Source organism: Oryza sativa, chromosome 7, assembly GCF_034140825.1.
Source record: "Oryza sativa Japonica Group chromosome 7, ASM3414082v1".
NCBI classification, from domain to species: Eukaryota; Viridiplantae; Streptophyta; class Magnoliopsida; order Poales; family Poaceae; genus Oryza; species Oryza sativa.
The window spans coordinates 24,301,892-24,314,697 of record NC_089041.1 but is presented as its reverse complement, the minus strand read 5'-3'; the positions used below and the strand labels follow the sequence as shown (position 1 = coordinate 24,314,697).

At 50.5% G+C, this 12,806-nt stretch overlaps 2 protein-coding genes across 2 annotated transcripts; both read left to right on the top strand.

Moving 5' to 3' along the window:
* The first annotated feature begins 371 nt into the window (after positions 1 to 371).
* Positions 372 to 2,830, top strand: LOC4343777 (uncharacterized). Its single transcript, XM_015789844.3, has 3 exons — positions 372 to 1,179; positions 1,273 to 1,632; positions 1,730 to 2,830. The coding sequence occupies exons 1-3, from the start codon at positions 637 to 639 to the stop codon at positions 2,381 to 2,383; spliced, it is 1,557 nt and encodes a 518-aa protein (XP_015645330.1). The 5' UTR covers positions 372 to 636; the 3' UTR covers positions 2,384 to 2,830.
* Positions 2,831 to 10,077: 7,247 nt separating this feature from the next.
* On the top strand, positions 10,078 to 11,937 carry LOC9271441 (arabinogalactan protein 1-like). The gene is made up of 2 exons (XM_015789202.3): positions 10,078 to 10,747; positions 11,450 to 11,937. The coding sequence occupies exons 1-2, from the start codon at positions 10,136 to 10,138 to the stop codon at positions 11,528 to 11,530; spliced, it is 693 nt and encodes a 230-aa protein (XP_015644688.1). The 5' UTR covers positions 10,078 to 10,135; the 3' UTR covers positions 11,531 to 11,937.
* Positions 11,938 to 12,806: the final 869 nt, after the last annotated feature.

The window sequence follows — 12,806 nt, the reverse complement described above, 5'->3', positions numbered from 1 at the left end:
TGTACCTATTTGGAGCCCGAAATCACGCAGTCCGGCAATCAATCAACCATGGGAATTCCAACGAGGCAAAAATCAACAACTGACGCTACAAAACCCCACATGTTTCCCCCCACACATCAAATGATCAAATCCTGGTCGAAAACGTGCTGTGTTCTCTACGGATCATCCTCGTCCCATGAACCTGACCAAAAATTCAGACCCAAACATCTACAGTAACATGAAGCAAGTGAACATGCTTTGATTATTATTTTGTCAAAAGTACCCGTATTTTGATTTATTTTTCTCTCTTTCCGACATACCACCTCGCCGCTTTCCCTTTCTCCCCTGCGCTCTCACGTCAAACGGTTTCCTCCCCCTCTCATCTCCTCTTTATCTTTTGTTCTTTTGTGCGGCTGCTTTTCCATTTCCGCCCACATCGCCTTCTACCTCTCGCACTCCGCTAGCTAAGCTCGCTTGCTTCCACTCCAGCTAGCCAGCGAGCGAGCGAGCGAGCTCACCTTCTACTCCACTCCTCGCGCCGTACTCTCCATGCCCTCGTCTTGAAGCAAGGTCGGCAGTGGCAGTCTTTGTCCGGGGAGGCGGAAGCTTTCTTGGGTTTTTCTTTGAGGCGGCTGCATTGTTTGTGATTCTTGGGCGATGGAGAAGGAGAGGAAGCAGGGGTTCTTCGCGGCGCTGAAGGAGGAGGTGGTGCGCGGGCTGTCGCCGGCGAGGTCGCGGGGGAAGTCGCCGGCGAGGAGCGCGTCGCCGGGGAGGATGCTGATCCCGCGCCGCCGCAAGGAGAAGCAGCAGCAGCCGCCGCCGGAGAAGCTGCTGCAGCAGTACTTCGCGGAGCCGCTCATCTCGCGGTCGGGGAGCCTGCGGCCCGGAGGGGAGGCCCTCGCGCCCCTCATTGAGGGGCCCGACCCGGAGCGCCTCGCCGCCGGGGGGGACTTCGCCGGCGGGGAGGAGTCGGCGCGGCGGGAGGGGTTCGGCCGATGGGTCCGCGGCCAGCTGGCGCGCACGCCGTCCGTGGCGTCGTCCGCCGCCGCCGCCGCCGCCGCCAGTCCCGGGGGTTCGGGCGACTCGTTCCGCCGCTCCGACCTCCGCCTCCTCCTCGGCGTCATGGGCGCGCCGCTGGCCCCCATCCCTTCGAAGCTAGCAGATCCCCTGCCTCTCCTCTCCATCAAGGGGACCCCCATTGTACGGCGCAGTTCTTGCTTCACCTGCTTGTTTGTTTGCTTCGCTTCTAGGTAGGAGATCGATGTGGTTCATTCATGGCTGTGAAAAATGCAGGAGTCGTCGTCGGCGCAGTACATCCTGCAGCAGTACATGGCGGCGTCGGGCGGCTACCGGCTGCTGCAGTCGGTGCGGAACGCGTACGCCATGGGCAAGGTGCGGATGGTGGCGTCCGAGTTCGAGACCGCGACGCGCGTCGTCAAGAACCGCGGGCCCAGCGGCCGCGGCGCCGCCTCCGTCGAGCAGGGGGGCTTCGTCCTCTGGCAGATGGCGCCCGACATGTGGTACGTCGAGCTCGCCGTCGGCGGCAGCAAGGTGCACGCGGGATCCAACGGCCGCCTCGTCTGGCGCCACACGCCGTGGCTCGGCGCCCACGCCGCCAAGGGCCCCGTGCGCCCGCTCCGCCGCGTCCTCCAGGTCCGGACACCTCACCGCCGCTAGATCTGGCCTAGCCGACCCACCCATCTCAATCACCCTCACCGGCGTGTTCTCGCCATTGCTTGCGACGATGCAGGGGCTCGATCCGCTGACGACGGCGGGGCTGTTCGCGGAGGCGCGGTGCGTCGGCGAGAAGAAGGTGAACGGCGAGGACTGCTTCATCCTCAAGCTGTCGGCCGACCCGCAGACGCTGAAGCAGCGGAGCGAGGGGCCGGCGGAGATCATCCGGCACGTCCTGTTCGGCTACTTCAGCCAGCGCACCGGCCTGATCGTGCACATCGAGGACTCCCACCTCACCCGCATCCAGCCGCACTCCGGCGGCGACGCCGTCTACTGGGAGACCACCATCAGCTCCGCGCTGGAGGACTACCGCCCCGTCGAGGGCATCATGATCGCGCACGCGGGGCGCTCCGCCGTCACGCTGTTCCGCTTCGGCGAGGCCGCCATGAGCCACACCAAGACGCGGATGGAGGAGGCCTGGAGCATCGAGGAGGTGGCGTTCAACGTCCCCGGCCTGTCCGTCGACTGCTTCATCCCGCCCGCCGACATCCGCTCCGGCCCCGTCGGCGAGTCCTGCGAGCTGCCGCCGCCGGCCGCGGCGCCGCACGGCGAGCGCGCCAGGCACCCGGCGCGCGTCGCCGCCGTGGACCGCGCGCCTCCCCACCACAATGCCGGCGGCGCCAACGTCGGCCGCCGCGGCGACAAGATCATGTGGAGAGTGGAAGTGTGACGGCGAGGCTGTTAGTGTTGTTGTTTACTATAGCTAGTAGCTGCATTTCTTGGAGTGAAATTAAACCAAAGCCCAAAAAATTGTTCATACCAGTAGAGTTTAATCCTCCTCATTTCCAAATGAGCAAGTATATTCAGCAAATATTAGCTACTCCTAGCTGCCTCTACTTCAATTTTCCACCGTGAAATCTGTAAATAGGAGCATAAATGTTCTTCACTCTCATCAGGCCACTCGTGTTTCCTCACTTTTATGGCCTCTGAGATGGATCTTTTATCCTCTGAATGCAGAAGTTTTTAGTGTAACCTTTTTTACTGAACCCCTACTACTCCTCTTGTAGGCCTTCAGAAAAATCAGAGCTGTACTAATTTGAGATCACCTGACCTTTCATGTTACTGCAAATTTTCTTGGTTGTGGTGGCACTTGAAAGATGATGCCTGATTCCTAGTACTGCATGCTGCTACTACCACTAATGCTGATGTGTGTTTTGCTGCTTGCTTAGCTGAAAACTCCACTGTTTTTCTTGTCTTCATGCTGAATCCTTCCCAGATCTAGCATGCGTGTTTAGCTCAAGTCACCGTCCACGAGCTGCTCTATTAGTGTAGGAGTACATGTTAATGCTGGTCTCGCTTGCAAGTTAACCAAGTTGTATCTTGGCAGCCACTGCTCGCTGTACTTCTGCAGTGCACCTAGCATCGGATGCTTCCGGATCAGTGGCGCATCGCCACCATTCACCAGCAGGCAGGCAGGCAGCCCGGTCACCTGATGACTGTGTACTACTCCTACTACTACGTACTGCCTCCATTTCAGTTGATCCATCGATCAAGGGCCCTCATGCGTTGACTGGTCAACAGAGAGCCGGTAGGGCCCACTTTCAGGTCAAGGTGGTAGCTGGTGTCATCTACTCTGTGACGTGTAGGGCTCCCATTGTTCTTTTTTCACCTTTGTTGACCGAGGGAGACGACCATGGTGAAGTAGTGGTAAGGCTTTGTTTCGCCACCCAGGGTGAAAACGGTCGGAATCGGTAGCATCTCTTTAGAAATGATGATCGATCGGTCGGTAATTAATCATATTTATTATTTAAACTAGTTTGTATTGACATTAATACGATGAAAAAAATTACGAAAAGATAAATTTTAAAAATAACAAAAATGGTACGTACGGTCGGAAACAGTACCCCTTATACAAAAACGGTGCTCGGTCGATCGGGAATTTCCGTGACCGTTTTCACCCGGCCTCTGCAGCAGCTTGCCGATGGTTGATGCAGGAAAATGAAAAGGGTTTTACGCGCATCATTGCATCTGCATCTCACTGGGATACCTTATTTGGAGGGTCTTTTGCGGATTTAGTTTCCCTGGAAATCTCCCGACTCCTTTAAACGACTCAAATTCTCATCCAAGTTTTGAAAATTAAACTAGAAGATAAAAGTTGGGAAACCTAACTAGTCTAAATTTTCATCAGCCGCTTAGCTCGTGGAACAATATGTATGAGCTTTGTGTGAGTGACGGTGAAAAATGAAGGTGCAAAGGGGAGAAGGAGCTGGGAATGATGCTACAGAAAGTCAGCTATACGGGAGCTGGTTTGAGCAAGCACATTATTGTGGCCTCGGTAGAAGAGCACGCTGCCCTGTTGGTGACTGGTATGATGATGCTGCCTTGTCTCGCCAACTTTTGCCCGGATCGGTGAATTTCTCGCAAATTTGCTGCTCCCTTTTGGCTTGCCAGGGTCACATAGGAGTCACGTAGACAATGAGTGTAATCTGAGGGTATGATTAGAATTTAGAAAGCTAGAAAACTCAGGGCCTGAATTTTGAGGAAAACTTAAAGAAAATTAACCAATCCAATTTCTTGTAAAATTCCTTGGGTTCCTTTTTAAGTTCGATGTCCATTTTCCCGTCTTCAAATCGCGGTATCCTAGGGAAAAAAAATTCCATATGATGCTCATTTTGATGTGGTGGACAATTTGAGGGTATTGGAATTTCTTAGAATTTCATGCTTGCAATAACATTTTTGTACATGAGATATCCTCGTGGCATCAAATCTACTTGACATTTTTTTTATAAAGGAAATTATATAGTCCCCTGTCCTAAAATATCCGAGGGTTTCTTTTTGAGATTATGAAGATATATGTAAAAACACAATATTGTCCCTCGTTAATTGTCATAGACTCCTAGTCAGGCGCGGGGCTAGGCTTAGGATAGCTAGGGCTTGAGATCTAGGCTTAGCTCCTTAATCCCCATTTAAATTCTATAGAAGCACCATATAAATTCTGAAATATGTTGAGACTTTATTAGCTCAGTCTTGGCATATAAGTTTTTTTGCCTCCACCTCTGCTCCTAGTTAATTGGTGGAAGGGGTTGTGAAGGTAAGGAGTAATTTAGATATTTTATCACCACAAATGCTCTTGGTACTTAGAAGTAAATGTATTTTGAAACAAAATTTATTATATTTGGAGACGAATAAAGGAACAACTCTTGAAAATTGTTACATACAATTTTCTCCTGTAGAAAACCAAAGGATTATCAATCTGGAAACATACCGAATGCATTTAGGCACCTCATTAGTCACTCCCACATTTCAGCAGTACTTTCTGAATTATAGTTTCCTTTTGAAGTATTTTATGAATATAATCTTTCGAGAGATAGTGACATAACACACAAACTAAAGAGCAAACTGTTTCCCTTATTTTTCTCGACAGCTGGTCCAAAAAAGATGCTCTTGACAACTTTGCACCATTCGAGGTCGACGATGGGCGACAGCTGACGGGAGCAGCACATGAGAATTGTTGTATTGGCTGATTTAGTACTTATACGTGTAATTCAGCATTTTTTTCAATATGCGAAGTCAAAAAATATATATACTTGCTTTAAGCTTCTAGATTGGTTATAAATGACCACACATGCTGCGATGAAGCAATGTGTATGTCATGATCAAGTAGAAACCTGAGTGAAACTTCTTAAGCTGACTTTGTTAATGTGGAAGTGAGGTTTATTATTTACAAAGGCAAGTTGTTGCCATTGATTTATGGGGGTAGATTTATGGACTACCTATACTTGTTTTATACACTCATGCCTATTGTTTAACACCTTGGGCTGAAAATTTAAAAACAAAAACACTAGAATAGTGATAGGAGCAACATTTGGTGTAGCATTCCTAGCTTGGAATCATTGTAGTCTCCAATTCCAGTGCAAATATAGCTCAAACTTTTGTCTCTTGTATTCAATTCCAGCCTCCTTTCAACTCTCCCTCGTGTGTTGATTCCAATCAATGGTGCCTACTAGTGCAGAGACGAGAGAGATACCGTGGAGAAAGATGAACACACAGCATGGCACTCTGCTAGTATTATTGCCATCCAACGCATGCTAATCCTGTTTAATGCAATCATTCGGTCGTGTTGCATTGCACATATGCACCTTCTAAGTTTATGATTAGCAATTCAGGTTATCATCTGCAAACCATATCCCCCTATGGCCCTATCTGCAGGTGCATTTTTTTTAGTATTATATTACTACTACCAAAGCTTTGTGTAGTGTTCATCGACCAGATATTCGGCACCCTCTGCAAAATGCTGTTGGAGCATAGCTGCAGGATTTTGCAGGATGAGATTGGCATTTCTGCGATGCTGCTTGTGGCATCACCAATTTACCAGGTGTCTCCTATACTCTGATTCGTGATGCATGGGTTGCGTAGATATCCATCAGCGTCAGGGGAACCCCACATAATCTTGCCAAGGAGCAATGTCACAAAATTTGCATGTGAAAACAAATTTCGCAGCAATTTGCTTCACTCGGACCGATGCACTGTGATGTGCGGAATCTAAATGTTTTTGTGTCAGCTTTCCATGGGCCACAAAGGCGCTAAGGACCAAATGATTTGGCCCTACTTCTTCTGGCCATATTAGCTGTTCCTTTGTTTCTGCAGCTACTGGCTAGTTTTATTTTAACCGGTTATGTAGGAGTAGATCTTATGCTGCTCATGTTGCATATTGTTTTCTACTGTAATTTTCTTTGTTACCTTACCTAGCCAAGTGGATTCATTGTTTGAAGTTTGCAGAACTAATACATAGATCTCCCGTGCTGTATTATCTTAATAATCACAGCCAAATGACATGCAATGCTGCATCTCCGGCTTTATAGTCTTGTAGTAGATCAGTAGTAGGAGTAGACCTGAACTCTGAAAACGTTGCTTCAGAAGTTGGACAATGTCTGTTCTGTTGGAAGCAAGCGATCTTTGGAACATAAAAAGCAGCGGAAGCTTCACTTGATCTGATATAAGCCAATCATCTTTTGTGTTCTTTTCGGTTGTTACACCTTTGTTTTGATTAGACCAAAGCCGGATTTCAGGACGGGCACATCTTGATCTAAAGCTGCTTTAGTATATAAGTCCCACAAGTCTAGTGCTCGGCATTAGCCTTTCTTACAAAGCTTCTCCAAGTACGATCAATGCCTTCTAATCAAACAAGGGTAATAATGCTAATATCTGAAGACGTTCTGTTCAAATATGCTGCACTTTTTTTTGAAAGAAACGGTGCACCAGTTGTTTCTGATGAAACTTCAAATCTGTCAGCTTTGATGGAAACAAGCTCATAGAATAACCCACGGAACATTTTTCGGCATAGCTAGACTGCGTACAAAGACTGAAGATGCACTGCATATGCTTCAGTTTTGGGAAACTGCACTGAACTTTAGCGTGTCTTGTGAACTTGTCATTCTAGCAACTGCAACTGTGTACATGCATGAGAGGAGTGTCTGTTAAATTTGCCGTTCCATCAACATGGTTTTTACCCTTTATTCCTCTGAGCAGTAAAGTTTAGTTTGACCTTGCCACTATTTCACTTCCAAAGCAGTCTTTTGACGAAAATGTCACATGCTACTGCACTTGTGATTGGCAGCCTCTGGTGGTTTGGCACTTTGGTTGGATCAAGAATGTGCTAATTCTGCTCGTTTCTTTTGATCACCATACTTGTCAACTCCTGACGAGCTGCTTAGCTGCAATTCGAGCAAATTTCAGAATCTTAAACGAACTCGAACCAAAACACAAACACCAAAAAAAGCTCTGATTCTTTTATTCTTCAGAAAAGGAGTAACTGTTTTGTCAAAGGAAAATGCGCCCGTTGCAAACAAACCCAAAGCTGACTGCTAATATCTCGGGCCAGCCCACTTCACGATTATCTGTCCTGAAAAGTTTCGGCCCAGTCACCTATAGCCGCCTATAAGCCCACTAGTCCCTGCAACGTCTAACATATCTCCCTTCTCCGCTAATCAAAATCAAACCCATCCAACGTGCTGTAAAACGTTAGTAGTAAAACGATTTTGCTATATATTTATTAAAAATCTGTTAAATGTAAATACAATATAATTGTGTAGTATAATTATATGTAACTATAATGCTCATAATTTTTATATATGTAACTTTCATATAATTTTAAACGGTAAGATTTATTTCAAGATTTGTGTAAGTTGGGATGAAAAAAATAATAGTGTGCGCATGGGTGAGAAGATTCGGTCTTACGACTTCCGGGGCGCAAAAATAACATTTTACCGTGGGATTTTTGAAAGGTAGATACAAATTGTATTTTAGTTACACTATAAACTATGATTATCCTTGTACTAGTATTTATGTATGTGCATAATAAATGTATAGCTAGTTCCGTAGTAAAAGAAAAAACAACATCTCTCCTTCAGGCGTCCCCACCACCCCAACGGCCTTCCGCGCAGAGGCCAACGGGCCAAACCCCTCTTGTGGGCCGTCTTGTACTGGCCCACTACGCAGACAGCGCCGTACCGTACCGTACAAGCTTCTCGCCGCGCGCGCGGTGCGGCCCAGCGAGCCACGTGAACGAACGCGTTAAGTTCATCTAAGGTCCCTTAATTTGTCGACGAATCCGATTTTCGTCCTTCAACCAAAAAAACCAGTTACAACTGGTCCCTCAACTGTCAAAACCAGTGCAGATGAGGTCCCTCAGCGGTTTGGATGGTGGTTTTGGCTGATGTGGCATTGACATGGCACTTACGTGGCAATGTGAGCTGGAAAAATAATAAATCTCGTGGGACCCACATATCAGTTTCACCCAAAAATTAATTTTAAAAAGGTGGGGCCCACGTGGCCCCCACCTGTCATTCTCAGCCTCCTCTTCTTCCTCATCTCCCCATCTCCCTCTCTCTTCAACTCTCTTCCCTCTCCTTTCTCGCGACGCGCGCGACGGCGGAGGCTCGGCTCTGGCGGCTGTGGACGGAAGAGGTAGGGGCGGCGGGAGGTGGACCTAGCTGTGGCGACCGGCGGAGAGGAACTGGGCATCGGCAGCGGAAGCGGAGTCTCGAAGGCTGGCCCCCAGGCGATGCGGAGTCGACAGCGGGAGCTGCGGGAAGACGGCAGCCGTTGTGGCCGCCCGCGCATGGAGGAGAGGTGGGAGCCAGAGAGCGCGAGCTCCTCCTCTTCCGCGACGCCATCGGCCTCAATGCTCGATCTCACCCTCCTCGCGGCGTTAGAGCTCCGTCTAATATTCTTGTCGAGATCCGGCCAGAGTAGCACCAAGCCCACGAGGCCAAGCTGGCCATCGTACCGCCACAGCTCGATGAGACGATGGTGCTCCTCGATTGGTGAGCTCGAGCCGGCGGCCAGATGCAGAGTGGAAGAGGACACAGAGCACGTGCTACGACAAGTCCGCCCGGCGGCCGGCCGTGTTCGGTGTTCTGTGTTCATGTGCGCTCCTCCATGGGGGAAGCCGCCCCGGTGTGGCGTGCGACCGCGGGGAAGAAACGGGCTTTCAATTTTTTGCAGCGGCTGCATTTTTCGCTTGATTTCGTGCTAAAATTTTCTGCTGAGGTACTGGCGTACTGCTCTGGCGACATGTACCAGAGCGTGCCGACTAGCGGCGTCTGTGGCGGCGGTGCCGCGGCCGACTTGCTGAGGCCCAAGTCGCAGATCCTGACGCAGCCATCAACGGCGCCGACGAGGACGTTGCCCGGCTTGATGTCGCCGTGGATGACCCCCTGGCCCCCGCGCGTGCAGTTGCTTCACGCCGGCGAGCAGCTGCTTCACGCCGACATAGTCCATGACGAGGTAGAGCTTGCTGGTCTCCGGGTGGCAAGTCATCTCACGATGGCGGGGTTCCCGGCGCAAGCCACGAGCATCGCGGCCTCCCACACCTCCTCTCCGGCCCCCTCGCCGGCCGGCGCCTTTTTCCTTCTCCGTGCGCGCTCGCCGGCTGGCGAGGAAGGATGGCCGGGAGGGAGAGAGAAGAAGGCGCCGTGGATGGAAAGGATGTGTATTTTTACTTTTGTCCGACTGACTTGTGGGCCCCATGTTTTTGTTTTTATTTTTAAGTTTTATATTTTGCTTCTAGTGCCACATCATCGCCACGTAAGACAATGACCAACTCAAACTGGCCACGTCGGCGCCACATCAGCCAAAACCACCATCGAAACCGCTGAGGGACCTATTTACACCGGTTTTGATAGTTGAGGGTATCTGGTTTTCTGATCGAAGGACGAAAATCGAATTCGTCGAAAAGTTAAGGTACCTCAAGTCTTATTCCTATTCCGTTCCCTTCTACCAACCGGCCCGCCACGCCACCCACCCACCCACGCTGCCTGGCCCACTGCCAGTTGTGCCGCTTCGGCCCTTCTCCTCTCCTTCTCCCCCCCCACGCTTCTCCCGCTATTTATCATCCCCCTCTCCGCCCCCCGCTTCCTCCCCACCACCACCACCACCACCACCGTCGCCGCACCGAGCCGAGCAAACCACCACCGCCGCAATGGCGCGCGCAGCCGCACTCTGCCTCGCGCTGCTCTGCCTCGTCGCGGCGTCCGCGTCCGCGCAGAAGGCGACCCCCACCCCCGCCGCGGCGCCGGCCACCACGCCACCGGCCTCCTCCAAGAAGACGCCCGCGCCCGCCGCGGCGCCCACCACCACCACCCCGCCCGCCGCCTCCACCCCGCCCGCCGCGGCGCCGACCACCCCCGCCACCCCGGCCCCCGCCGAGGCGCCCACCACCCCGGCTCCGACCAAAGCGCCACCCACCAAGTCCACCAAGGCACCCGCCCCGGCGCCCAAGGCGGCCAAGGCCACCCCGCCGCCGGCCTCGTCTCCCCCGGTCGAGGCTCCCGTCGCGTCGCCTCCTTCCCCCGCCGCCGAGGCGCCCGCCACCATCCCCACCAAGCCCGACGCACCCGCGCCGGCGCCGGCCAAGAAGAAGAAGCCCTCCCCGCCATCCAAGAAGAAGAAGAAGAGCTCCAAGGCCCCCGCCCCGGCCCCCGTCGCCGTCGCCGAGTCCCCCAAGCACTCCAAGAAGGCTAAGGCCCCCGCCGCCTCGTCCACGGCCGACGCCCCCGGCCCCGCCGGCGACGGTGTCGCCGCCGACTCCACGGTACATTTCACACCTCAATGCATTTGCCCCTCTACTGCTATTGTAACAGAGCTTAACCAACTAAGTTACTCCAAGAAATTACTTTTTACCACTTCACGTAGTGACCTAGAGTAATTAGGGGCTACAGTCCAGGTTAATTACCAAGTGGCGTGTTAATTAAGCATGTTACAGTTTTGTACTAAACTAATCTAGCATAAAAGTTGTGCAAATTGTCACCTAACCTGTGTGAAATAGGAGTGGCCTAGTAGTAGTAGATCCAATTACCCGACATGTCGACCAGGCATGCATGTGCGTCTCCTGCCGTTACACGGACAACGGACAAAAACAGTAGTTAATGCCTCATTTGAAAAGTCCATATCAGTCCCTGGCAACCACTAGTAATTAGCTGGCACATATCATTACCATTTCATCAAGTAGCGATTATTATAACATTCCATTCTTTTTAAGTCTCTGTTACCGTACTATCTAGCGAATTAACAATCATCCATAATTGCTAGTAGATCCATGTGCTCCAGCACTATATACTAGTACAGGCTACAAATACACAGCTCATGTGACCTATACAGACTCACTGTTGCAGTAGTAGTAGTACTACCAGTACAGTATTTAGTGCGGCAATTTTTCTTTTTTATTACTCCTCCATTGATATAGCACTGCACAGTGACTGACTTGTCAATGCCTTGGCTGTCGTGAACTGCACAGGGAGCCGCAGGGAGGACCAGCGTGCAGGCGATCGCGTCGGCGTGCGCCGTGGCGCTCGGCCTCGTCGCCCTCCTCGCCTAAGCAAAACGGCGTCGTGCAACGACGTGAGCAACGACGACGACGCAGATGGCAGCGGCCGGTGCGCCCCACCACATTTTGCGCTGTATTTTGCTCGTCGATTCTTTTACGGGACGGGAGGGAGGAGGAGGAGGGACCTTAGCTTTGGCTTTGGCTTTACCACTCTCCCAACCACATTTGATGATTGAGCGATCGCCATGCCTCGGATTCTTTTGTTTCTTTCTTCTTCTTCTTCTTCTCTCTGCTACGCCCACGATATGACTCTGCTAGCTGCTGCCTGCCCGCCCTTGTACTGTACCACTGAGATCATCTACTTTTAATTTATTTTATGTTGCTGTCATCATCATCATTGATTCATTGTATTATTCCATCTTTGCCCGGATCATAGATCTGTCATCTTTTTTCTCATCCATGCTGGTGCTGTCTGGCTATACTTTTTCTCTGTGATGGCTGTTGAGAGCGTGGGCTGGTCTGTGTTGTGTTTTGTTGTGTTGTGTTGTCCCCATTTTGTCTGCATGCAGGCCTGCCCGATCTGTGATGTGTTCAGCAGCCGTTGCGCTGCTTATCTGGACTGTTCCTGCTCAGTGACAGCGTTGTCTCACCGGTTGAAAACTCGGACGTTAGAAAGCTAAGCTTGGCTATTTACTTTCCTGGTTGCCAGGCCATTTTTACCGAATTCTCCCTCAGTTCCATTTTGTGCATGCCCAGTTCAGGAATTTGGCACTGGCTCACCATACCCATTCGCCGGCAGGTTGGGGACTAGCAGTTGACAAAAATCATGGTTAGTTCGTCTCCCCTAAAAATGGATGCTACTAGCCCAAATGTCCAATGCCGAGGTGCTGATTTGGGTGCTTTCTGCTGGTGAAATGGAGTATGTACCAAGCGATACCATTAAGCCCGGGCAGTGAAGAGCTTCTTCTTGCTGCTAGTAAGAGCTTGGGCGAACGTCTTACTAGCTCGGGAGTTAGTCCCTATTTGATTCAACTTAGAATTATTATAATCTAAATTATTATGAGTAAATTGAAATAAACAGATAGCTTATTATGATATATTACTACAATCTATAAGCCAAATTACTATAATCTGACAATCCACTCTAAAGGTGCTTATTCTATGTCGGCTTATTATAATCCAACTTATAGTAATCTGACTCAATAATCTAGATTACAATAATCTTAAGCTGAAACAAACAGTGCCTTAGGCTTTGTTGCCCGCTTACAATATATATTTTTTATAAACGTTCTACAAATATTGATTTCATCCTGTGATTAAATCTTTA